Raw genomic sequence first — 24,116 nt, forward strand, 5'->3', positions numbered from 1 at the left:
TTGATTCTTGTACACTTTAATCAAAATAAAAACACAACCAAAATATGCGTAGAAAAAAAAAAGACAGATCACATGAGCTTATTACATCTATAAAACATCATCATATTAACAGTGGCTTTTCCACCACTCAGTCCATTAACACAAAAGAGTCCCTGAAGAGAGACCGAAAACCAAGATGAGGAATTGGCTCAAATTGTAGTCACATTAATGCTGATTGGATGGTCATACATTTGTGCACCATGTTGATGGGTTGACATTTGGTGGAGTCCCAAGTCTCCTTCCTTCAGAGGAGGAAGAGGAGGTATTATGAAAAGTTGAGAGTAAAGAAATCATTCGCAACATACAACAATCGAGACAGGAGCTTAGAGAGCGTAGGGCATTTTAAGGGACATATGAAAAGACATGTGTAAAGAGATGACATTAGTAAAAAACCTGTTATCTGCTCTAAGTGACACTTGCTACAACACTAGACCAGAGTGACTCTTCATCTTCTCTTAGGAGCAGGTTTTGTGCATCCTGTGTGAGGCCTTGATCAAGACCACAGAAGGAAAAATAAAATATATATATATGTATATATATATATATAAATGTCTACCCAATTCATCCACTGCACACTACCATCAGGCTACAATTCAGATCAAAAATCACACCAGAGTTCAGAGGTTGGCACCAAAGATGATTGTTCTTTAAATTGCTGGAAGCAGAAAGTAAAGCTCAGAGCTAAACAGTCTATAGGTGATCACTGTAATAATAGTCTTTTGCTCTTCAGATGGCCTGTAGCTGACCAGATGAATCTCGACCAATGAGGAAGCACGAAGCTGGCCGATGGAATCCGACGCCATCCACCGATCAGCTGCCATTGATGTTTTCTTACCCATGTGCAAAATGTTTACTACTATTAGGAAGCGACATCTATCATAAAACAGTGTAATAAAAATATAAATATTATTTTGTGGTGGTCTCAGAACAGTCTTCAGTGTGAGGAGTGGAGAGAGAGAAAGAGAGAGATGGGTCGGTGCTAGCCATGAGCCCACAACTCCAAAATCAGACCAGATGCAAACCAGCAGACTGCAGCTCTTTACACAATCACCAACCCATCCCCGGTTTCAGGCAACACACATGCCCCTGGCGACAGGAGGGCAAGAGGGGGTCTTTCAAAAAGAAATCGGGACAACAGAATGATCAGTGGAGGGGGAAGAAGAAAGCAGCACCATCTCCACATGAAGAAGGGGGGCTTCCAAACTGTACTGTGAAAGCTACTGTGGTTTTTGATCTGAGAGTGAATGGAACAGCACCATGTTGGGGTTTCCACAGCTGGTCAGTGTCTCGGTGAGAGGCGAGGCGACGAGAGGAGGAAGAGGGGATGTAACGTGGAGGAGCTAATTTTAAGGCCCTGGAGCAGAGTAAGGCTGGGGTGGCTGATTATTGGAAAGATTGTTACCAAGAGGTTTCCTTGGAAGTAAGACACACACACACACACACACACAGATGAACAGAGCAGAGGAGAAAATGATGGGGGGGAGAAGAGAAAGTATTAATGAAGAGTGTGAAACAGAGAAAGGGAGGGGAGAAACTGAAAGATGGAGATACAAAGAGCACCACTGTCCGTAAACATAGACTCCTAGACAAATCAAAATAAAAAAAAAAAAAAAAAAAAAAAAAAAACAATAAAAAAATAAACTATACAAAATCTTTTAAAACATAATAAAAAATGATAAAAGTCAAAATCCCTGCAGTATTGGTATTAGTGAGTCTGAGAGGAGGGCTGGGTGGGTGGGTTGGGTCAGTGTGACCAGCCCATGAGGTGGCTGACCCGGGCTTTCTCAGTCATGCGTCGCACCCGACCCGACCGCGACCTGCCCAGGTTGAGCGGGTCCGCTGCGTTCCCCTCCTCCTCGGACTCGTCGTTGTACAGGACAGTCCGTCGGCCCTGGTTGCGCGTGTTGACCCGGGCCGACTTCCCTGTTCGCTGGCTTGACCTCTGGCCAGCAGCCGTCCGTGGCAAGGCTGCTCCACTCTGCTGCTCCTCCTCCTCCTCCTCTTCCTCTTCCTCCTCCCTCTCGACTTCATCATCCTCTTGCTCCTCTTCTTCCTCTTCTAGCTCCTCTTCAGAGTCCTCCTCAACCTCCTTTTCTTCCTCCTCCTCCTCCTCTTCCTCCTCCACTGGCTGCTCAACCTCCTCATCCAGCCGCAGTCTTTTCGCCTGTGCTATCGTTTCGTGGCCCGTCAGTTTTCTCTTTGCCACGACGGCTACCTTGCCCTTGTCTCTGTGGGAAAGGCGTGGCGCTTTACTGTAATCGTGGTCGCCACCATCAGGAAACTGCCCCACCTCCACGTCGCTCTCTTCGCTCTCTGACGAGGAAGAAGAGGATGAGGATGAGGAAGAGGAGGACGATGATGAGGAGGAGGATGAAGATGAACTGCCAGATACAGGCATTTGTTTCGTGCGCAAAGTGCCTCTCCTGTGCAACTGCCGGCTGCCGTTGACAGTTGGCCCATTACAAAGTTCTGGAAAACAAACACAAACAAATATTACGTCCACTCTAGTTACACTACATTACAGGCAGACTTCCAGTGCAACGGTTTGTACACCATACTTGTGTACTTCTGTAATGACAAAGGGTTACAGCACTGTGCTGATAAACTTGTTAAATATTACATGTAACCTTGTGCGTGTTCTGCATGCATTAAGAGGTTTTTGGAAGGTAAAGATATGCAGAGGTTTTTGGCAAGTAAAGATGTGCAGAGGCTTCAATACCAGAGTTTTTGGCAGGTAGCCCTCGGCTGCGCATTAATCTGTTGGCCCCTGGTTGCCCTGAGGAGGAGGAGGAGGAGGAGGAGGAAGAGGACGACGAGGAAGATGAACTCGAGGGCTGGCCGTCTTCATCCACAGAAATGTCATTGGATTCTGAGGCTGCAGAGACATTTGCATCTTTCATATGGATTTGCAAGTAAAACAAACAAACAAACAAACAAACAAACAAACAAACAAACAAACAAACAGTGGCTGGACTGGGTGACGGAGCTCATACCTTGTGAAACTCTGCGTGTGCGGCTCCTGGATCTCTGCTGGGTTTTTGGTTTCTTCCCTGAAGACTTGTTTTTCCCTTTAGGGCTAAAGGATTACAGCAAAATGACACAAGGAGATTAATTAATCAACTGCAGTTTGCCAACAAGGATTCTTTTTAAAACAAACATTGAAGATGTTTTCTTACCTGACTGGTGGCGAGTCCTGTAACCGCTTGCTGTAGTTCATTCTCTGCCCGATTTCTCCGTTGGTTTTGTACAGCAGATTTATAATCTGAGATTATGGCGATGATCTGCCTCTCGAAGAATGCGGACAGACTCAGAGTCATACTGAAAATCTGTGAATTATCAGAAAACATTAGGCCTGATCACTTCTTACCTGGAATCACTAATGAAACTAATGGTGAATTAGTTAAAAAAAAAAAAAAAAAAAAAAAAAAAAAAGACAAAAAGTGTGACAATAGACTTTTTCCTTCTAAATAAGGACTCACCCTAGACTTTTTGTTTGGAGTGTATGCCTTGGAATTACTGAAAATCAGACGGATGTCTTTGGCAAACTCTGAGGGATTTTCGTAATTCCCTACAGCTAGTGTCTCTGACACAGTTCCCAAATCCATTGGAGTGTCAATGATATCTCGATAATCCTGCAAAACACAGAAAGGGAAAGTTACATTTAAACCACTGAATAAAATTCCTTATAACTGATATAGCCACAGTAGCACCACCTACGATATTTTGTGTGAACAGACATGTTAGCATAAGCCTTTGAAGAAGCAGCTCATGGCAATGCTAGGCTCTCAAAACTCCTGCAGGTCAATAGGTCATCTGCACACCATGCATTCTCACCAGGGTGAGAAACACAAAAAAAGGGGAAGGGGACTTACTGGATACTCAAAGAGGTCAACGGGCTGTCGGAACGGCTCGGAGTCGGGGCTGTCAATCATCCTGCGCAGGAGATCCTTACACTGGTTCCTCCACGCACTGATGTCCAACACGACCCCTCGCTTCTGAGCCCCAGACCCGCTCTGCTGATGGAGGATAAAGGACAGGAGGATATTTAATATGCGTACATTAGGGCTAATTTGGAAGCGCCGTGTTAATTAATGTTAAGCCCCAGAGGCTTGAGAGGGTCGATCCATATGCTATTCATACATTTTTCAAAGACAAAAATAAACCCTACATCAACGTTCAGGCTCCCATCTTTGAAAATGAAAGCCTAAAATGTTAACAACTGAAATGCTGTGAGTATCAGCATCAGCAGAATCAGAACTCATGTCTTATTCTGTTCCTGAATTTTCCTACCACTGCCTGACTGGGTCCTGACTGAGTCGTTCATCAGTGGTATCAAAATGACCATCAATACTCACTTGTTGACCAGTGGATGTCCCTGGGGTGTCGGAGTCAACATCATTCTGACACACACAAACAGGAGAGAGAGGGGGAGGGGGAAAGAGAGAGATGTTCAGCACCAAAACCATAAATGACCCAATCACATTATTGCTCAGAAAACATGGCTGATCTTCAGACCAGAAGGCCTCACCTCCTCTTCAACACTGCTCAGCTCCATCTTCATCCTGTGGTAAAGGTCCACTATGTCCACACAGCTCTGATCGCTATAAGAGAGATGGACATACACAATTGTCTCTCATGGTCATAACACCTTCAAGACCCCTCCATATTGCCAATGAGAGCTCTTACGATAACGGTAACAAACTACATTTTTCTTACAAATCTTCTTACAAAGATTATTCAGTGTGGATGCTCATAACTTTATCGTTACATTTGTCCATCATTGGCAGTGCACACAGCTCTTAAGAGACGGTAAAAGAATGAGAATTGTGCACTTGTCTGTAATGGGCCCCCATTATAAAGCTTAACTAGGTGAGGAATAGTGAGTAAGCATCTGCTGGTTTGCTGTACCTGATGAAGCGCAGCAATACATCAGTAACAATCTTGGCGGCAGAGACGATGGGACTCTGTGGCTCGTTGAAGATGCGGGCGTTGTGCTCGATGTAACGTACCTCCCACATGAGAGCAGAAATTCTCCTAGAGGGTCGACAAGGCGGGTTTATGCCAATGGGGCCACAATTATAAGATCTTAACTATGGAACTGTAGTAAGTGGAAGGAGGGAGGGGGAGGGGGAGGGAGAGGGAGAGACGAGTTATTTGACTGGGAGCCAGGATGCGCTACCTGTAGAAGCGGTTCCTAAGGCGCTGTCGGACAGTGCTGAGGTCAGTGGGGTAGGCCACCACAGAGCAGTAGAGGGGATAATCCCTCAGATCCACAGGACTCTTAAACTCCTTCGCCACATCTGAGAGCATCCAAGCAAATGAATATTAAAGACTAGTAGACATATTAAAACATTTCTTAATGTGTTATAAATATTTAAAAAGCAACACTTACGGGTTTTGCTCCAAGACTAGTGAGCTAGCTGCCTTAAAAGGCGTGCAAAACCTTGCAAACACCACCGTGAGCCTTATTGGCACTGCTAGAAGCTTGCTAACATGCTAAAATGGTGTCTTGGTCTATAGTCAACAATGTTGCCTGCTAAGTGAATATCTTGGATGGCTGGTGGGAGCACCTCGTTTTATCTGTCTTTCAAAATATTTGACGGAATATGGTATAGTCATATGAAAATAATACCAAAACAAGTTACCTGATAACAGTATCTCAAAAAGTGGCAAATCGTTGCACAATGTTTGCGTGAGTAAAAGGAGAGTAATATCGATCACTCGTCAGTATCAAATCCCAGTGACTGGGCCCGTGGTGCAGGCGTGTGCCTCGTACCCAGAGAGAGCAGCTGATCGATGGCCTGGATCACTCGCTCGCAATCCTCGTCCCGCGTCTGCGCCCCCCACTCTCCCTCCTGGGGTTTGTACAGGAGCGACTGGAACTCAGCCTCCGACACCTGGACACAATCTCCAAACTCTTCTGGGAGCTCCGCTAGATGGGCAAAGAGAGAACAATTGGTCATTTATGAGGCTTTGAATATTAACGTCTCATAAGGTGAATGATCAACACATAACATGATCTCACTACACATAGGGCTATTCAATTACAAATTAGGTTGGGCCAGATTTCCAAACCAAGAAATTTAGCTGGGCTAGACATTTAGCAGCAGGTAATGACAAAATCTTTAAACCAACACAAATGAACGTATTGAAAAACAAGCAATGTCTATTCATACTGTAGTTTCCCTTGTGGATTTGGTCACATAGGACAGAGGCACATCAAAAAGTGCATCAAACTTCTTGATGTTTCTGCGTCAGATGTGACTCTTTGGGTGTGTTCGTAAACTGCACACTATGAGCACACTCTGGTCAATTTGTGTTGATGGAATTATTGTTTGTTTAATTCAGAGTGTTCAAAACGCCCACTGCGCACTCCATCTGAGGAGAGAGCTTGACGTCAAAAAACAGTTGCAGACGAATTAGGACAGATTCCAAATTTATTTACAAATTAGAGACCTTAAGTAATTAAACACAAGTGTTTGTTGAATGTCAAATCACCCTTACTGTTGATAAGCTTTTGAATGAATTTTAAAGCCAAACTGAATTCATGAAGACACCCAAATAAAACAAAAAACAAAACAAAAAAACAATATAAGAGCTGTAACTGAATGTTGTAAGGCTATGCGGAGTGCTGCATTCATAGTCTGTAAGCTGTAGATATTTATATAAGAATTTCTGAAGGCTCGCAAAATGTGTTTTTTTTTTTTTTTCTCTCTCCTGCTTTTCTTTGCGTTTCTGTCTGGACCACGGGCTGGGCCACTGGGAGGTTGCATCTGGGCTGCATGTGGGCCACATGTGGGCCGCCATTTGAATAAGCTGTACTTTGCTGCACTACCTTCTTCAGGTATCGGCTCCAGATCCCATGGACTCATTTTCTCTGTCTCTCCATTGTCCCACCTATTAAACACATTCTATATTAGCATTTCACACTTTATTTTGTGGCAAGTCCTAACGCACCACAGACATTATACTGTAATGACTGATTCCCCTTCAATCCTTTCTGGAAACGAAAACAGGACAAAAGTCACATTCAGCACACTCAATACACCACACGCATACCTAATATCGTAACACTGGAACAGGCTATCTGGATATTCTGGTTCGAGCGGCTGCTGGCTTTCCACTGATCCAAACCACCATGCGTCATCGATTATGCTCCTGAATCTCGAATCTAGTCACACAGAGAAACCACATTAATGGCTGTGAAGAACATGGGATGAGCAACAGGCTCAGAATTTATGGCAAACTGACTCACCAGGTTGCCAGTTGCGTTCTTTTGCCTCGTTGTAAAACTGCTGCAGCACCAAAAAGTCGATGACATCAGGCATGTCATGATACCTGCAGGACAAGAACGAAGGGCTCTGATTTAAAGCACTGGTCTAACCACCGAGAAGGCACGCAAACACCTTACAAACACCACCAGCACAGTTTTTTGCTGAATATAAATTAGAAAATAATACCAATACAATTTTATAAAAAAAAAATGCTTCAAAAAGCAACAAACTCGTGTGTGTGTTCTCACTTTAAACTGAAGGACTCATTAGTCATCTTCCCTGAGAGCGGGTCTAGGAAGGCCAGTTTGAGGCAGCAGAGGGTGGGCGGGCCCACCTCATACTTTATGCCAATCACCTTCACCGACTCTTGATCCTGCAACAGGAACACACAGATCAAGAGCAGACCTCATTAATACATGAAAACAATGCATGGTAGTGAGGAAGATAAAACACACAGCAAAGGTGGGGAGGCCAGTTAGCCCCAGGTGGCCATCTTACCCTGAGATCCAGTTTATTCCAGGGCTGTTTCAGACGATTTATATTGTAGGCTTTGGCCCTACGCACTGCACGTACGTACGCTTCGTGACCTTGACGGAAGTAGATGAGCTATAGACAGGTGAACGAGAGTTTGAGACGATTTCAGCTACTTGTTGACAGTCAAAAATGATTAAGACTGTATTTTTCCTTCATCTCTACATATGATTTGGCTCTAGAGTTCTAGATGCAGAATGCAATTCTGCTCAACTTGTCGACTGACTCTGTGCATTAAAACTCAACACCCCTGACACACAGACGTTGACATGTGACCATTTGTCTCTTAAGGTTCGAGCTCCATACCTCATCCCCCATCTGAGGCACGAAGGGCAGTCGGCGGGCTGTGGTGTCTGTGATCCACGATGGAGGGGTCCACTCAGCAGATGCACTGCCCGACCCGGGCTAAACACACACACACACGTACGTTTCAACATCACATACCAACAATTTGCAGTTTTTACAGTGCCCATCAAGCACAGCATTAGATACACAGCTAAGAGGCCTTCATAAGCAACTTATTTCATGATCTAAAATATTGAGTCAGATCTCTCATAGTACCAAACCATACGTTGAGAGCATATATTTTGTCCATTATATGTTGCAATGGTTGTGATTTCATTTAGGTTAGAAAACAGGAGTAGAAATGTCAGACCTTTTTAGGTTCTTTTGGTTTCTTCTTCTTTTCTGCCTCTTTCTTTTTCCTCTTCTCCTCCTCCTCTTCTCCCTCACCCTGGGCCTCTCCCTCGTTCTCAGAGCTGCTGCTGGCCGGGGCTCTGACAGGACGCCTGGTGGACCGCTTCGGAGGCTGAAGGTTGATCCCTGCATCGGCAGTCCAATCGGAGTACTCGCTTGACGAGTCACTGTAGAAACATGCAGAGAAAGAGGAGAGAAAAGAAAATTGTAATTTGAACTTGAATTATTACAGTCCTCGACACCAGACACTGGAGCACCAGATAAAATCAGCCATCCCACGATGCCACACCGTTCAATCATTGATGGTAATGAGGCAATGCTGCTTGGCTGAGGTCATGTTTATCAACTGGAAACCAACAACAAACCTGGAGCTGCTGTCACTCTGCCATTGAGCCTCTCCGTCTGATGAGGCGTCACTGGCATCTGCCTGCTCCTCCTCCTGCTGCTTCAACACACACACACACGTTAACCCACAAACAATGAACAGCTTTCTGAAGTACCTTCATTAAAATTAGGACTACTTCTGCCTCTGCTAAGAGCATTTCTCAAGACTGTTCAACCTTTTTAAAACCTTTGCAAGGGGTGTCTTAACTCAGCCCACCCAGCAGTGTTGGTTAGATTAGCCCCACCCTGTAGCCCTACCTCTGCTTCGCTGTCCGAGTCGGAGCCGTGCGGCGACCTGAGGCTGGCGGTGCGGCGTAGAGCGCGGCGCTCGCGGGCCGAGCGGGTGTGGTAGGAGTGGCGCTGCTGCTGCTGCTTCTTGCGCTGCGTTCGCCGCATGGAGCGCAACGACATGAACTCCGGCTCAGCCTGGGACGGGGCGCACACACACACACACACACACACACACACACGCAAACACACGGGCACAAACACACACAAACATGCAAACACACGCACACAGGACAAGAGCAGGTCAGCGTCAACTGGGCTGTTGGAACAGACCTCCTTGTCTAGCTCAGTTGATTAGAGTCATAAAGTGTTTGACTCACTCGTGTGGCACTTTGCACAGGTTTCCTCCTCTTCTCCGTGTTGTATAACGAGCGCTCGGACTCTCCTTTGGCCTGCCGACTCTCCTCCATAACTCTGAAACACACCACACACAGACATCAGCCAACCGCATACATGGGGATGCATGAAACATGATTATTCAACGGTGGTGTTAGTGAGAGCCCTTTTGTCCTCCACATAACTTGACAGATCCCTGATGCTTTACTATTGCTTGATCTTTGCATCATGCAACTCTGGACCCATAAGCATCCATTTTGTGTAGCAAGTGCATAGTAACCAGATGATCCTCATAGTCCTAGCTGCATTGTTTTTTTTATATCAATATTACTTGTTTTACTTTTTAAAAAAAATAAATAAATAAAAAAAAAAAAATTACGTAAGGCTATAACAAATGTACTTACTTACATCTATCTAAAAAGCATGAAGCGTCTGTGTGTGTGTGTGTGTGTGTCTGTGGCACGCATATCTCGCTGAACGTTTGTCAAACTTGGCAGGTGTCTTGCTATGGGCATGAGTAAGTGCAGTGGCAAATTTGACATTGTTTGAATAAGATATGCAAAAGATATCGTTAAATATATCGGTAAAAGAAGTACATTGGCTTTCGGCGCTAGCCACTCCCCCTCCCACACACCACTGTACTGTAAGCTACCAGTGAGGATAGAAGCAGGGCTTTGGCAGAGCTGGATCACTGTAGGTTACACAGGTAAAAACTTAACATGTCTGATCTCAACAATAAAGTGAACTCGGATTTTGCAACAACACGCCAAAACACACAGGTATGCAGTGGCTCTTCAAAATGACGTAAAAAATGATGTGCAATAAACCGACACTTTGAATAGCCCAGGCTACTTTGGACTGTCTTTAAACTTTAAATAAGCAAACGACAATTCCAACTGCAAGGTCCTAAATTGAAACGAGCGATAATGGTCCCGAATTAAAGAATGTCTCAGAATGCCACACATGCAAAGCATAACCAGCAACAAGCAACGAGTGGCAGACAGAGTGTGATGTCACTTATATGAATAGCCCAGGCTACTTTGGACTGTCTTTAGACTTTGAATAAGCAAACGACAATTCCAACTGCAAGGTCCTAAATTGAAACGAGTGATAATGGTCCGGAATTAAACAACGTCTAAGAATGCCACACAAAGCATAACCAGCGACAAGCAACGAGTGGCAGACAGAGTGTGATGCTATATGAATAGCCCAGGCTACTTGTCTTTAGACTTTGAATAAGCAAACAACAGTTCCAACTGCAAGGTCCTAAATTGAAACGAGCGATGATGGTCCCGAATTAAAGAACGTCTCAGAATGCCACACATGCAAAGCATAACCAGCGACAAGCAACGAGTGGCAGACAGTGTCACTTATAGGCCACCAGAGACTGTTTTTGAGTCACACCGTTGCAAATTTTATATGATGCATATCATCGTTTGTTTTCTTTATCATCAAGTTATTCAATAGGCTAAGCATATAGCCTTGACTCAAAACAGCTGTTGTTGTTGACGAAATGTCCTTTTTAGTCTGTCATATTTAGTCATTCAAATATCATTTTTGTTAATCAAGTTTTAGTCGACTAAAAGTCTCATCATTTTAGTCTAGTTTTAGTCAAAAGAAAACTAAAGGCATCTTAGTCTTAGTCAGTTTTAGTCAGCATATTTTAGTCTCTTTTTTTATAACAAATTATTTCTGATTACCATTTGAGTCAAATAGTGCTTCACACATCTCAATTTTCCAACAATATTGTGTGTCCACAGGGCTAATCGTCTGTTATAATTACTCATTCTGATTTTTTGTCAGTCAGTATGTTTACATGCACAGGTAAGTCGAGCTACAGTTATAGCTCGGCTGGGATTTGACCACAGACAGTAAAAGATTTGACTGGACCACTGTCATATTCGTAGACCAGTGTTTCTCAAAGTGTGGTCCGGGGATCACTGGTGGTCCGCAAGCTATCCCAAGTGGTCCGCGAGCAGACGTGGTAAAATATAATATAGATGAGTTGTTTGCAATATTGAACCAACTTGTATGTAAAAACAGTTCTGCAACACTGTCTATGTAAGATATGCCAGTTTAAATCATACAGTATGAATCCACACAATAAGCAAAGTGCAAAGACAATAAGCAAGGTGGTTCAGTGAGTAAGCCTATTGTGTAGACTAGGCTATTGTTGAAGTAGGTCTAATCTTTTTTTTTTTTAGCTAGGGTTAGTTAAGTGGTCCTAAAACTAAAAAAGTTTGAGAAACACTGTCGTAGGCCAAAGTATTAATGTTTTACTCCGCCTCCGCCTCTAGATGGCGATATGCGCCCAAACACAACACATTCCCCAAACAGACTCTCCATCTTAGCCATAGCTAACTTGCTAGCGAACTTTCCATACTAGCTTACTTGCTAGCAAACTTTGCATCATCAGTCTAACTAGTTAAATAGTTGACATTACATGAACATTTTCGTATGGACATTCTGGGGGATGTTTATTTGTATGAGAGAAGCTTCAACTTCTGGGTATGTAGCATTGTGGCATAAAGCTTAGGTAGTTATCTTACTAACTCTGGCAGAAATCTCCAGTGTTCTTGTTCCATGTAGTTTCGTGTTGCAGCCACAGGGTTGCAGCAACAGCAAGTAGACTAGCCTACAGGAAAGCTGCGTATGAACTCATTCGGAATATTTTGAAAACATAACAGCTAGGTATTCTGTCTTCTCATTTTGTAGACGAAAATGAAGAGAGATTTTATCTTAGTTTTTATTTCATGCAAAACATTTTAGTCTCGTCTTTTTTCGTCAACAATAATGCATCTTAAGATAGTCTTAGTGTTTCAGGACATTACTGCCGTCTCGTCATTGTCTCGTCTTAGTCATGAAAAAAAAAGGTTGTTGACGAACATATTTCCTCTCGTCTCGTCTGACGAAATTAACACTACAGATGGGCACCTTACACTAAACGATCTAGCTGACGGGAGTGCGCCACAACTCCTGTACAACTCTCATGATTTCTGTCAGACTTTTTTAGTCGTCAGCTGTGAAATTGCACGAAAATTGTACCATGTAAGGCCAGCATTAGACTTAATAAAAACCTACAGCAACACAGGCCATGGCCAAAACCAGCCAGACTGGGTGTCCCATGTCCCCTCTAAATCCCCCTGTACCTCAACATGCTGGCTGGGACCTCGTTGACCACCACCCTCCGGCTCCAGGCCAGCAGGTCTCGCTCGGTGGCCATCTGGCTGCGGGGGGCATTGTGGTGCATCTGCCGCACCCCTTCCACCTGGCCACTCCGCCGGAGGCCCACGTTGGGCGGAGAAAGGAGAGCCCCTTCACCCTCAGCACCTGCAAGATCACATTCAGTGGAGAAGGTGCATCTGAGTGCCTAGTTCAGTTCTGGTCAGTTCATGTCATGTTCGGTGAAATGACCGGAGGAAGTCTATTCTTTTGTGCACAAGGACTGATCAGCCAGAGCCATTGTTATGTATTAACTTCGCAATATCTACACAGATACAGACAAAAACCTTTTAAATAGCAAAATAGCAAAACTAGCTTTTTGTAACGATCAAATTAGTTGCCCAGTTACTGTGGAAATGGCATGGATGGAATATGCCTGATGTGCCATAAAGAGCAGTAGTGTCTCCCTCACCTGCTTGCTGATCTGCTGGGTCGATTCTCTGGTCCTGCTGCTGCTGCAGCTGTCTGATGAGGTCGTCCAGCGGGCTCTCCTCCTGCTCCTCCTCCTCCGATGTCTGCTGGCCAATCACCTGCTCAACCACCTCCCCGTCACCTGCGCAAAGCCACACAGGCGTTACTTCACAACAACAACAACAACATCATATGTAGGATTTGTATCAGGCAGATACACCTTAAGGGTCTAAACAGACCTGGTTTTGTTTTGCAAAGAACATCTATGTTGCACAAACTGTTGGTGTAACTTTAATGTTAGTGATGTGCCTTTTTTTCCTTGTGGGCCCTTGTGATGTTTGTGTGAAGACTTATTGTGCTCACATCAAACTATGCAACACACAGCTTACAGTGAGCCATTCAGCCAACTCTGCATACAGGGCAACCCAGCCCACACTGGCAGTCAGAGCCTGTGTTCAGCAATTTGCCACTCGATGCTATTCAACTGCAAATGGCCATTTCTAAAAGGGAATTAGTTTTATAATAATAAAAGAAAATCGAATATTTTATGAGAAATTTATAGATGAATGTCAATGATGAATGTTAACTGAAATTGAAACATAATGGTTACATCAAAGCAAGAGTACTTCACTATCCATTATGAAGGTGGGAACCTGTTCAAATCCTCAAACTGTTGTCAGTACATTACATCATACACATCAGATAACATTACTCTACTCCCTCAGTAGCTTATTTGGCTAGATGTTCACACACAGGACACCTCTCCCCAACCTTTCCCATTTTTGACCTTCTTTTGACTTGTGCAGTGCTGACACAATTCAGCAGATTATTTTGCATAAATTGAACTCTGCAGAACCTTGATCGCTCCAGGATGAGACCTTGTGCTTCGGGATGTTCAAACTCACTGGATGTGGTGCAACACCCAACAACTTCATACAGGCTGATGAAAGCTGGTAAACCTACATGCTGAAGCTGCTCTTTATAGCACATCATTCCACCGAAATATGGGGCACCAGCTACACAACCACAAATATCTGCAGACATCCTGCAGCTCCTACTGAGAGGCTGGTTTTACCATTGGCTATGCAGCTAAGAAGCTGGTTTACCATTGGCCATGTAGCTAAGAAGCTGGTTTACCATTGGCCATGTAGCTAAGAAACTGGTTTACCATTGGCCATGTAGCTAAGAAACTAGTTTACCATTGGCCACGTAGCTAAGAAACTGGTTTACCATTGGCCATGTAGCTAAGAAACTAGTTTACCATTGGCCAAGTAGCCCAGCTGGGGGACAAGCTGCTCGTCTTTGCAGTTCTCTCTGCCCGGGACCAGTCGCTGGAAGATGGGCGGGTGAGGGTTTCCGTCCACATCCACTAGGAAGGGTGGGGGCATGAGGTGGGGGGCCTGCTGGGTCTGCTCGTCCAACACGTAGTTATTGGCGTCCCGAATCAGTGGGCGGAAATCCGTGTGATAAAACATCTGGTCAGGAATCTGATGGGAAGGGAGACAGATGACGTCCATGATCAAGCTACTTTCAAGGTACCAAGTGTAACTCAGTAGTGTAAAAATATTTTGTATGTTTGAACATTTGCTCTGAACAGAGCATGTCAAGCATCTTATTCCTATGCTTATCAGCAATACAAAAGCGTTTTTACCTTCTCGTAAAGCCTACTGCATCCAAAACCAAATATGAGAAGGTGGCCGTGAGAGTCTGTGCAGGCAAAGTGTTGACCATCAGCCGAGAACTTGCAGTCAAAGACGGCACCGTGGCCTTGTCCCTCAATCTGTAAGAACAATAGTGAGAGAGGGAGGAAAGTTACTGTACTGTACACTATGTTCATCCAGCACATTGCCTGCCCCCCCCCCCCCCCCACACAATGCACCAGTAAAAACTCAACCACTGTACCATGTTAAAGAAGTTTCGGATCTTAGTTCCCCTGCTGAGGTCCCAGACGTAAATGTTCCCATCATGCCCGGCAGAGAGCATGATCCTCCAATCAAACGGGTGGGCTTCCAGCACAAAAACTTCGTCATCATGACCCTGCACAATAATAACACAAACTATTAAACAAGCCAGTCAGACCCAACTTCACAGCAAATGAATCCACACGGAACCACCTCCTGGTGAAGACCCTTTCATTTAAAAAGGAAATTTACACTGAAAAACAGTCCCCACCACTCCTCATCCAAACACTTCCTCATCCACTTACTGATAACACATGAAGCAGTTGGCCACTGGTAGAGCTCCACACTTTCAGCAGACAGTTAGAAACAGCAGTGATGACCATGCGGTCACTGCGGTCCCACGCAACCATCGTAACGACCAGTTTGGTGGACTTGTCCTCTCCTGACACCATGGCACTTCTGTTTAAGACACGCACGCAATGACAAAAGCCTCAGGATTTAGGCACTTGGTTGACCGTTTCTATTTATGAGCTATTTTTTACCCCCCTCTTCCACATCCGTAAATCAGAACACATTAGCCTATTATTTTGGCATCTGCTTCTTGCTTGCTCAATCATAATCCAAATGTGCTCCCTCATATTTATTCTTCGCTTGACTCTTCTGTTTAACCTCATCAGGCTTAACCCAGATATTTTCATTTTAATCTAGCCAGATTGACCCAGTGCAACAGGTCTACCTAGCCAAAATGGTCTGGCCATTCACTCTTAAAAGTCTGCCCAAAGGTTAATCTCATGTGCATGTATGAGCAACAAAATACATAATTGCACAAATAAAAAATAAAATAAAAAACAGGCTCGGTGTTGCCCTCTAGTGACGGGACAGTCCCTCACCCAGGCAGACGGGCGCTCATGTCCAGACAGACGCTCTTCCACTCCTGCTGCTGGAAGTGCCAGATCCGCGCCGTGCCATCACGACTGCCACTCACAAACCTAAGACTGGCATAGACACACACAAGAGGAGAATCAGAGGGAGGTCACTTGCTCCTACTCACTACTGGGGCAATGGGGGAAGCCCCAGGGATTTGCGGAGTCTGACAGATTCTGAACGTACCCATCACTGTTGTTGCAGAACTGCACGGCCAACACTTTATCCTGAAAAACAAAATAGAGGGAGTTGAATGATCACAGAGAACACCTTCCTTCATAGATACCATTTCAATCACATTCTTAATTATCTCCAACTTTCACTGGCTGTGCCATCTCACCATGTGAGCGTCCAGCTCCGAAAGCTTCATGGGTGTTTCCGCGCCCAAGTAGTACACTCTGATCACATGGTCTGTGCTTCCTGTGGTCAGGAACATCCCACCTGTCAATGGAAATGAGGAAAGACGGTGAAGATGAAGTCAAGAAATCAGGTCCCTAAACACTGCAAACATGTATGGGCACTGAAATGAAATACTAGCACTAGATGTACTAGCAATAAAACTATGGGGAAATGCTGACTGTGGCAACATGGCGTGACCAAGAAATGCCTGATCACTAGCAATCGTCATCTATCCCATAAGCATTCCTAAGTTCATAACAAGCTGGGCATGTCATCCATGTATAATTGACTGTATTGAAGCAAAACGTCTTACACACAATTATTCCCATGTACATTTATTTTCTATAACATTTATGTTTAAGGCAAATCCATATAGCAAATTATGAAGGAAAGCAAGCTCTGTACCACCCAGAATGGGCAACCAAAGGTTTGGCCTTATTGCTTTAAACAATCAGCTGCTTTTTTCTTGTAGCAAGCCATAATTTCCACAGACCTTCTCTTCTGAATGGCAAGTAAATAAGTGTGTGCGTGTGTGTCTAAGGTGAAGTAGGCCAACCCAGTCATACTTACCACAACTGAAGGAACAGCAGGAGATCTGAACACCTGGGCGTGAACGCTCAACAAACTTCACTGGACGGTCACTACACAAGACACACATCAACAGTGATGACATTAATTGTACAATCTCAAGCTTCCACACACACAAACACACAACTCACACACACACACACACAGTGGGTGCAGAGGAATTAAAACTGTATGCCCAATCCCACTCACTTGAACTTCATGGTGAGGGCGTTCCACTGCCAGAAGCACACCATGCCGTCTGCCCCTGTGGAGGCCAGCACCCGAGCAGAGCCTGTGGTACCTGGAGAGAACTGAATATGGTAGAGAGGGACACAGATATGCTGATGAGTGTGAAAAAAAAGGTGCATCATGCTCTGTGCATGTCTTAATGTATACAGCTTGATGTGTACGTCTGTCTGGGCCTATACATTTAAGATTCTTGACACCTCACACTCAGACCTATGCCTGAATTCTAGTAAAGTGTCTGAGAACTTTAAGTCCTGGCAAACCCTTTTAAGGCCAGTTTCCCATACATGGATTAAGCCTAGTGCCAGACTAAACACAAATTTAAGATGAAAAACTCCACTAAAAAAACCTGTATGTGGATTAAGTCTAGGACTAGGCTTAGTCCATATATGGAAATTTAAAGTTAAAATCGAGCACATAGCATTAGTTCTATAACAGTTTGAGGCTGTCCAGCCAGGAGGCGACGGAGACCTGTATGGATGTGATGGAGGCGGCATGGCCCTGGAGGACAGTGATGGGTGCGCACGTCCTCAGGCACCACACGCGGATCACTTTGTCGCAGCTGGCCGAGGCGATGAGCGTGTTCTCATAGTTGACAGTCATGTCCGAAATTTCTGCCGCATGACCACGGAGAGTTGCTAGGAGACGGCCGTCGTCTGTCCCCCATATCTTCACTAGGCAGTCGTCGGAACCCTGGATGCAGCAGGAAGCAGCTCATATTAGTCTACTCTAACCCACACCATACACATGCATTTTCCTAATCATTCAAGGAGCAAGGAGGAGCAGACTTCAGGGATTAATATCAACTATTTTCACTGAAAGTTTTACATTTTTGACAACAACATTAAATACATCAACACCTCAAATAACTCCAGCAGCCACAACAACTGTTGTGGAACACAATAAATATGTGTCTCATACCAGAAACATGTTGAGCAAGGCATCACCAAAATCATCTGAATGTTCAGCTTGGTAGGCTTCACAATCTTTTAAGCATCACACCCCCACCCACACACACACACACACACACACACACACACACACACTGTGACTGATGTATAAGAGCTCCTTACTGTGAAGATGCGTCGTCCCGTGCGATCAAACGCCACACAGTAAACCGAGGAGAGGTGCCCCAGGATTCGCCTGTGCATCTTCATGTGCTGATAAGTGGAGGAAGGGAGGGCGTGCCCAAAACGAGCGACGCCTGCAGTCTGTCGAGCACCCATGATAGATGCTGGGGAAAGAGAGAGCAATCAGTGCCATTGAACCCCATGAGCGACTTTCACAGGGCAGCTGAGCTAAAGCCGATATATGATCTCTGCTCTAGTTCTCTCTTGTTCTGTCATGTATTCAAGGTATTGCGTCTGGATGCAAGAGAAATCTGATCATAATCCCTAAACAGCACTGAGCACAGGAAGCTGGTTTCATTACTATGGACACCGCTGCACCATGGGAAAAGCATACCGAAGTTGGGTGGCACCTCCACACTGACTGGAGGTTCTGGTGGGCGTCCCCTGTGTAGCGCTGCCACTGTGGAACTGCTCCATACTGTGTTACAACCTGTGTCAGACAGATGCACACAGAGAGGAAGAGTGAGAGAGGGAGGGAGGGAGGGAAAGAGAGAGAAAGAGAGAGAGGAAGATAAATAAATGAATGCATGCATACATTACCCGATTAATAGCGAGAACTGTGGACCATAACTGTGACACATTACAATTCACATGTCTAACACCCAGAGGCATTTTGATGTTTTGCTAGACGACTGAAACAGGAACTAATAGCTTGTGCATTTCACACCTCTGCACCCTCCTTTTTTTAGGGTGAGATTTGTGGGGAGGAAAGTACATTCCAGAAAGAACCTACAAAGAGGAATGCTTAAACTATTCACAGACAGTGGTAGCATTCTGTAATACAGTATAGAAGAAATGCAAACACTAAGAGTGAGTTGGCACTATTAAAGGACAAGGGCTGTAATGTTCTACCTGGCAACGTCATTGACACAAACCTATGCATCTGGTGTTAGAAACAAAATCATTGTAGACCAATGTTAAAATGACTATCCATACAGTGTGGTGAAAACACAAGTATGCACAAGTGAAACCACAATGTTACATAGTGCAATGGAAGTGCGAAGAGGCGGTTGGCACTATACAGTACTAGGGCTAACATTCTTCCTAGTTATAACCAGCCTTGTGAGACCATCCTGATCTCATAACCTCCATTTTTCCACTTGCAGATCAGTCTGGCTTCTTGCGATGGAGAAAATTTGGAGCCGTTCGCCAAACGAACAGCCAATCAGCGTTGGTTTTGAGGCGTCGACACTCTGTTAGTAAGTCATACGCTTCGTTGATCTGATTGGTTGATTTGGCCTGTCTATCACCAACATAGGTGGTGATAGACAGATGGTTTATCCAATCAGCTAACCAGTATTTTTGTCCCTTCCCAGAAGTTCTCCAACGGAAAGTTCCCAGATGGATAAGCCGAGAAAATGCAAAGCAATCCATCTGGCGGAGTTGGGTTAAGTTGAACCATGGACACGAGCCTAAACATGAACTAAAAACAGACCTTTGATGAAGATCTCCAGCAAAAATCAAGAGTCGAGTCTAGGATTCGGCTTAATCCATGTAGAGAAACCAACATCTTGTGTTCATGTATGGGTTACAAGCTGAACGTACCACCAGAAGTGCCCTACCCAACCTACAGGAAATTTACATAAGGAGATGTCAGTCGAGAACAAGAAAAATTATCAGGGATCCCAGTCACTCCAACAACTGTCTCTTCTCTATCCTACGGTCTGGGAAACGTTACCGCTGCCTGAAGTCCAACACGGAGAGAATGCGGAAAGGTTTTTACACCCAGGCTATCAGGAATCTAAATGAGGATTGTAGCAGGAGCTCCAGCATAGCCTAAACACTTTGCACGTTCTTTCTTTATTCTTCTCCTTTTTATTTATTTATTTATATATATATATATATATATATATATATATATATATATATATATATATATATATATATATACACACACACACACACACACACACACACACACACAGTCTTGGAGTCAGTGGAACAAGCATTTCACTGCATTTATAGGCTACCTGTATAATGTATGTGACAAATAAACATTAGATTGATTGATTGATAAATACAATCAATCAGTGTTTAAATTTGATTTTCAACAACTGTCTATTCAGTGTGGTGAAACAAACACAAGTATGCAGCTGTGTGACAGCAAGCAAATGTTTCACATTTTCGGTCATTACTCCAGGCGAGACCACTTTCACACTGACTTTATATTTATATGAATTGGCTCAAATCATTTATTTTGGGCAGTACAAGTGTGCTTAGAAAAGGAGAACTGTGCAGTGCCATTTACAGTGCTAACACATAAGGTAGCCGCAAAGCTAGCTGCCACAGCCTTCGTCCTAATATAACTGCTTCTAATGCCTGAGGTTTTTAGATGGAGCCCAGTGAACGACTGCATCACAAGAGCAGATCATTCTTGAGCCTTGTCACCCCAGATCGAGAGTCAGTTCTACCAGGATAAGTAAAACACCATGGAAAAGTGTTAGCAACAAAGCTGGCAGTTGTGCCAGTACCTGAAGTGTGACAATGTATATAAAACTATACTGTACAAAGCAATTAACGTGCCAAATGAAAAGGCCAGTGCCTTTTCCAGAAGCCACTCTGGTGTAGTGGTACCATTTGAAATATTCAGAATATGCTGATGCATCCAAAGATCAACACTACCTAGAGGCCAAGCAAATACAAGCAAAAATCCATTCTCTGACCACATTGCTGTTTGTAACATATATCTATGAGACGGAAAATAAAGATGTCTCATATTTCAGAGGTGATAAGTGTGGAACAAGTTCTTGTGACTGGAACATAAGAGGTGGACAGAGATTCTGAGACACTGCCTAAAGGCAGTTTTTTTACATCTGAAAGATTCCGGTAGAAACAGGTTGCTGACAACAAATAGTTGATTACTAGCTTTCAAAAACACCTGAGCACACTTAAAAAAAAAAATCTTCAGTAGTACGCTATGCAGCATCCCACGTTATCAGGCTACGTCTGTGGTGACTATGAAGACGGCAGGAAGTGAAAGTAAAGGGCTGCGATCGCGCAGTTCAGGCAATTATAATATAATATAATATATATAATAGGAGGGCGAAGTAAAAAAAACTTTTACAAATAACGAATCCCGATTACCACTCCGCTGCCGTCTGGGACTTTTGCTAAATGCATGAAATATAAGCCTTACAGTGAAAGATGGATAGGCTACCTTCTGATCCTATCGAAAGAAATTGTTTATTTTAACACAGAGGAAAAGGACGCATTTGGCGCTCGCTGTAGCCTCGCAAAAATATTTGAGTGCTAGAATGTCCTAGTCGTAGCCTAACAATAATAATTCAATAGGACTATTTTCTGCTAAAACATTAGGTTACATATTTTACGTCCAATGTAAGCTATAGGCCTGCAAGACATGTAGGCTACAAAAAGACAATGACACGTCAGTCACAATTCACGTCACAGTCAGGAATTATTTGAATAAGATGGTAGACTAATAAGTATTTTATTTTACAAGACAGTAGACTAATGTGATAACTGTTTGGCTGACAGCCTTTAAAGTAGGCTCAATTTCATTTTTTTTTATGTGTTAGCCTGTTACAGCAGGAATTAGTGACTGGCATGTGGGGGCGTGACATCACGATGGTTGCTTCCCATCATAATGTCTGTCAACAATCACGATGGACGATGATATCATTCATCGACACAACCCTAGTGTGTGTGTGTGTGCGCGCGTGTCAACTCCATACCCTTTGCCGTGCGGAGAAGAGACTGTTTTCCAGTGCCCAGTAAGGTACAGACCCCAGGAACACTTGGTGGAACATGCTGGTCTATCAGTGGTCCCACCTGTTTACACACACGCAGCAGGTAATCTGCAGGGATATGCTGGTTCAGTGCCACCTGTAAACATACAGGGGGGAAAAAACCCTCAACAGTTGATAGATACGAGAGAACAGCAATGTGGTTGACACCATTAAAAAGTATAGCAGCCCATGTCTGCCACATAAAGTACTACTACTACTACTACTAAAAAACCTCCACCAACTAATTCTGAAATATTAAATCGAAATGTTAAGATACTAACTTAGTATTTTGAAATACAAAAGAGCAATTATGAAATGCAAAAGTACAAACATGTTGAGTACTTAGTTAGAAGGCCCATCTCAAAACTTAATTTTCTCTGATTAAGCATCTTAAAATATGAAGGTAGCTGTAGTAGCCAAGCCTACAAAACTTGCATGAGATATTACAATTAATTTCGTGTTGTTCTCTCTGCCACCCCCTTCTGTCTCCCTTCTCCCCCACACACGTACGTACACACACACACACACACACCACACACACACTAGACTAAGGCCCAACGACCAATCAGAGTCAAATTTCGCCTTATCCTGGGCTTACTCAAATAGTAACTGGTATTTGATTGGATGGGGAACTTTGAGTGACGCCTAGGATCACCAGTCCCGCCTTGTTCTGTTTGCCCTCGTTTAACCCCTCCTCTTCAGCCCGCACACAATAAGGGAAAAAATAAAACAAAACATTTTTAATTATAAAGATATCGCTTTACTATGAACCTTTCGTAAACTATACCTTGTTCATCATTCCTGACGTTAACACAGAGTAAGAGACATACGCTTCAAAACTAAATATCCTACCACAAAAAAAAAAACGTACGATTCATAACAAAAGTTACAGTAAGAATTTGACAGTCAATGATGCGATAAAGTTATTATACTCACCCAGTCATCGAAGTTTCGCTTATATTGTTTCCCATCCCAACTCCACCGTTTCGGGATCAACTGGAGAGAAAAGCGCCGCGTGGTAAACGCAAGAGTCGAGTTCTCATACCATGTATATTCCCTCTTAATACAACTTAATAGTTGTCGCTTAGATATTACACATCAATAAAGCCGAAAAGCGGCAGATATCGCGCACATGAAACGCGAGAATAAAGCTAGCTAATGTAGCAAGAGGAGCGCGGCTTACCTCATACTCTTCCAGTTCCTCCACCAGGATCTGAAATACACACACAGCGGGTTAGCTATCTATAAACAGTTAAACCACACTTCGTTTATGCTAAAGGCTGCGTTGACACACCGCGTTTAAAACACTTAACGTACCCTTGCAGATTTTTTGCACGGTCCCGACTGAAGAAATCTGGCAATCAGGTAATACAATTCTGAAAACAGAAGGACGCATTATCAAGCCATTCAGTTCTAGCATTAGCTTAGCTTAGCCCCTGTAGCTAACTGCTGAAAGTATTATGTTAACGTCCAAGTGAAATACACAAGCACAACACCCACCGGCTTCAAGTTGCGAACAATGTTCGGCTGCCATGGTTATGTCATTACACTGGATTTAGGTTTACTGGTAGTTAGTTGTAATCTCCTAAATTGTTGAATTCAATTGAATCTCTTTAATTGTTCCCAGCGTTCGGCCCTTTCCTCGGAGCCTCGCGCAAGCTGCGCTGAGTGCCTTTATTTGTTAGCGCCCTCCCTCGACCGTCGAGGATTCATGGTCTGCAGTGGGCCTACCACGCTAAACCGCCAGGGAATAAGATAAAGCTGCAAAACGGTGAGGTCAACCAGGTGAACACCTCTACTGCGGGATAGGGAACAACCGTGTGCCACGAACCAAGACTTTAACATATTACAAGTCTCTTGAGTCTGATCAACAATGTCATGATGTATTGAGGTCTGGGAGAGTAACACTGCTTAGAGTAGGTTATAGAGTTCCTTTTCAGTATTATGCTTAGGTTAGTTTGTACTTCTCTGAGCTATTTGAGAAAACCAAACTACTTTATAGGCAATTCTGTGCCCTTTAAA

General features: G+C 43.9%; 1 protein-coding gene across 1 annotated transcript; it reads right to left on the reverse strand.

Annotated features, from left to right (window-relative positions):
- Positions 1–24,028, reverse strand: LOC125286322 (bromodomain and WD repeat-containing protein 3-like). Its single transcript, XM_048231321.1, is given in 41 exon segments — positions 1–2,508; positions 2,759–2,914; positions 3,033–3,115; positions 3,216–3,263; positions 3,265–3,365; positions 3,519–3,671; positions 3,912–4,055; positions 4,395–4,439; positions 4,568–4,640; positions 4,948–5,073; positions 5,219–5,339; positions 5,816–5,971; positions 6,875–6,936; positions 7,099–7,210; positions 7,295–7,377; positions 7,562–7,686; positions 7,812–7,919; positions 8,151–8,249; positions 8,500–8,707; positions 8,906–8,985; positions 9,183–9,350; positions 9,533–9,626; positions 12,698–12,878; positions 13,183–13,323; positions 14,443–14,668; positions 14,833–14,961; positions 15,084–15,218; positions 15,388–15,541; positions 15,973–16,077; positions 16,193–16,233; positions 16,347–16,447; positions 16,976–17,046; positions 17,183–17,283; positions 17,690–17,911; positions 18,292–18,452; positions 18,683–18,778; positions 22,041–22,191; positions 23,031–23,090; positions 23,278–23,307; positions 23,412–23,470; positions 23,595–24,028. Coding segments are annotated over 41 exon segments (5,268 nt in total). The 5' UTR covers positions 23,629–24,028; the 3' UTR covers positions 1–1,783.
- Positions 24,029–24,116: the final 88 nt, after the last annotated feature.

Source organism: Alosa alosa, chromosome 2 (assembly GCF_017589495.1).
Source record: "Alosa alosa isolate M-15738 ecotype Scorff River chromosome 2, AALO_Geno_1.1, whole genome shotgun sequence".
NCBI lineage: Eukaryota > Metazoa > Chordata > Actinopteri > Clupeiformes > Clupeidae > Alosa > Alosa alosa.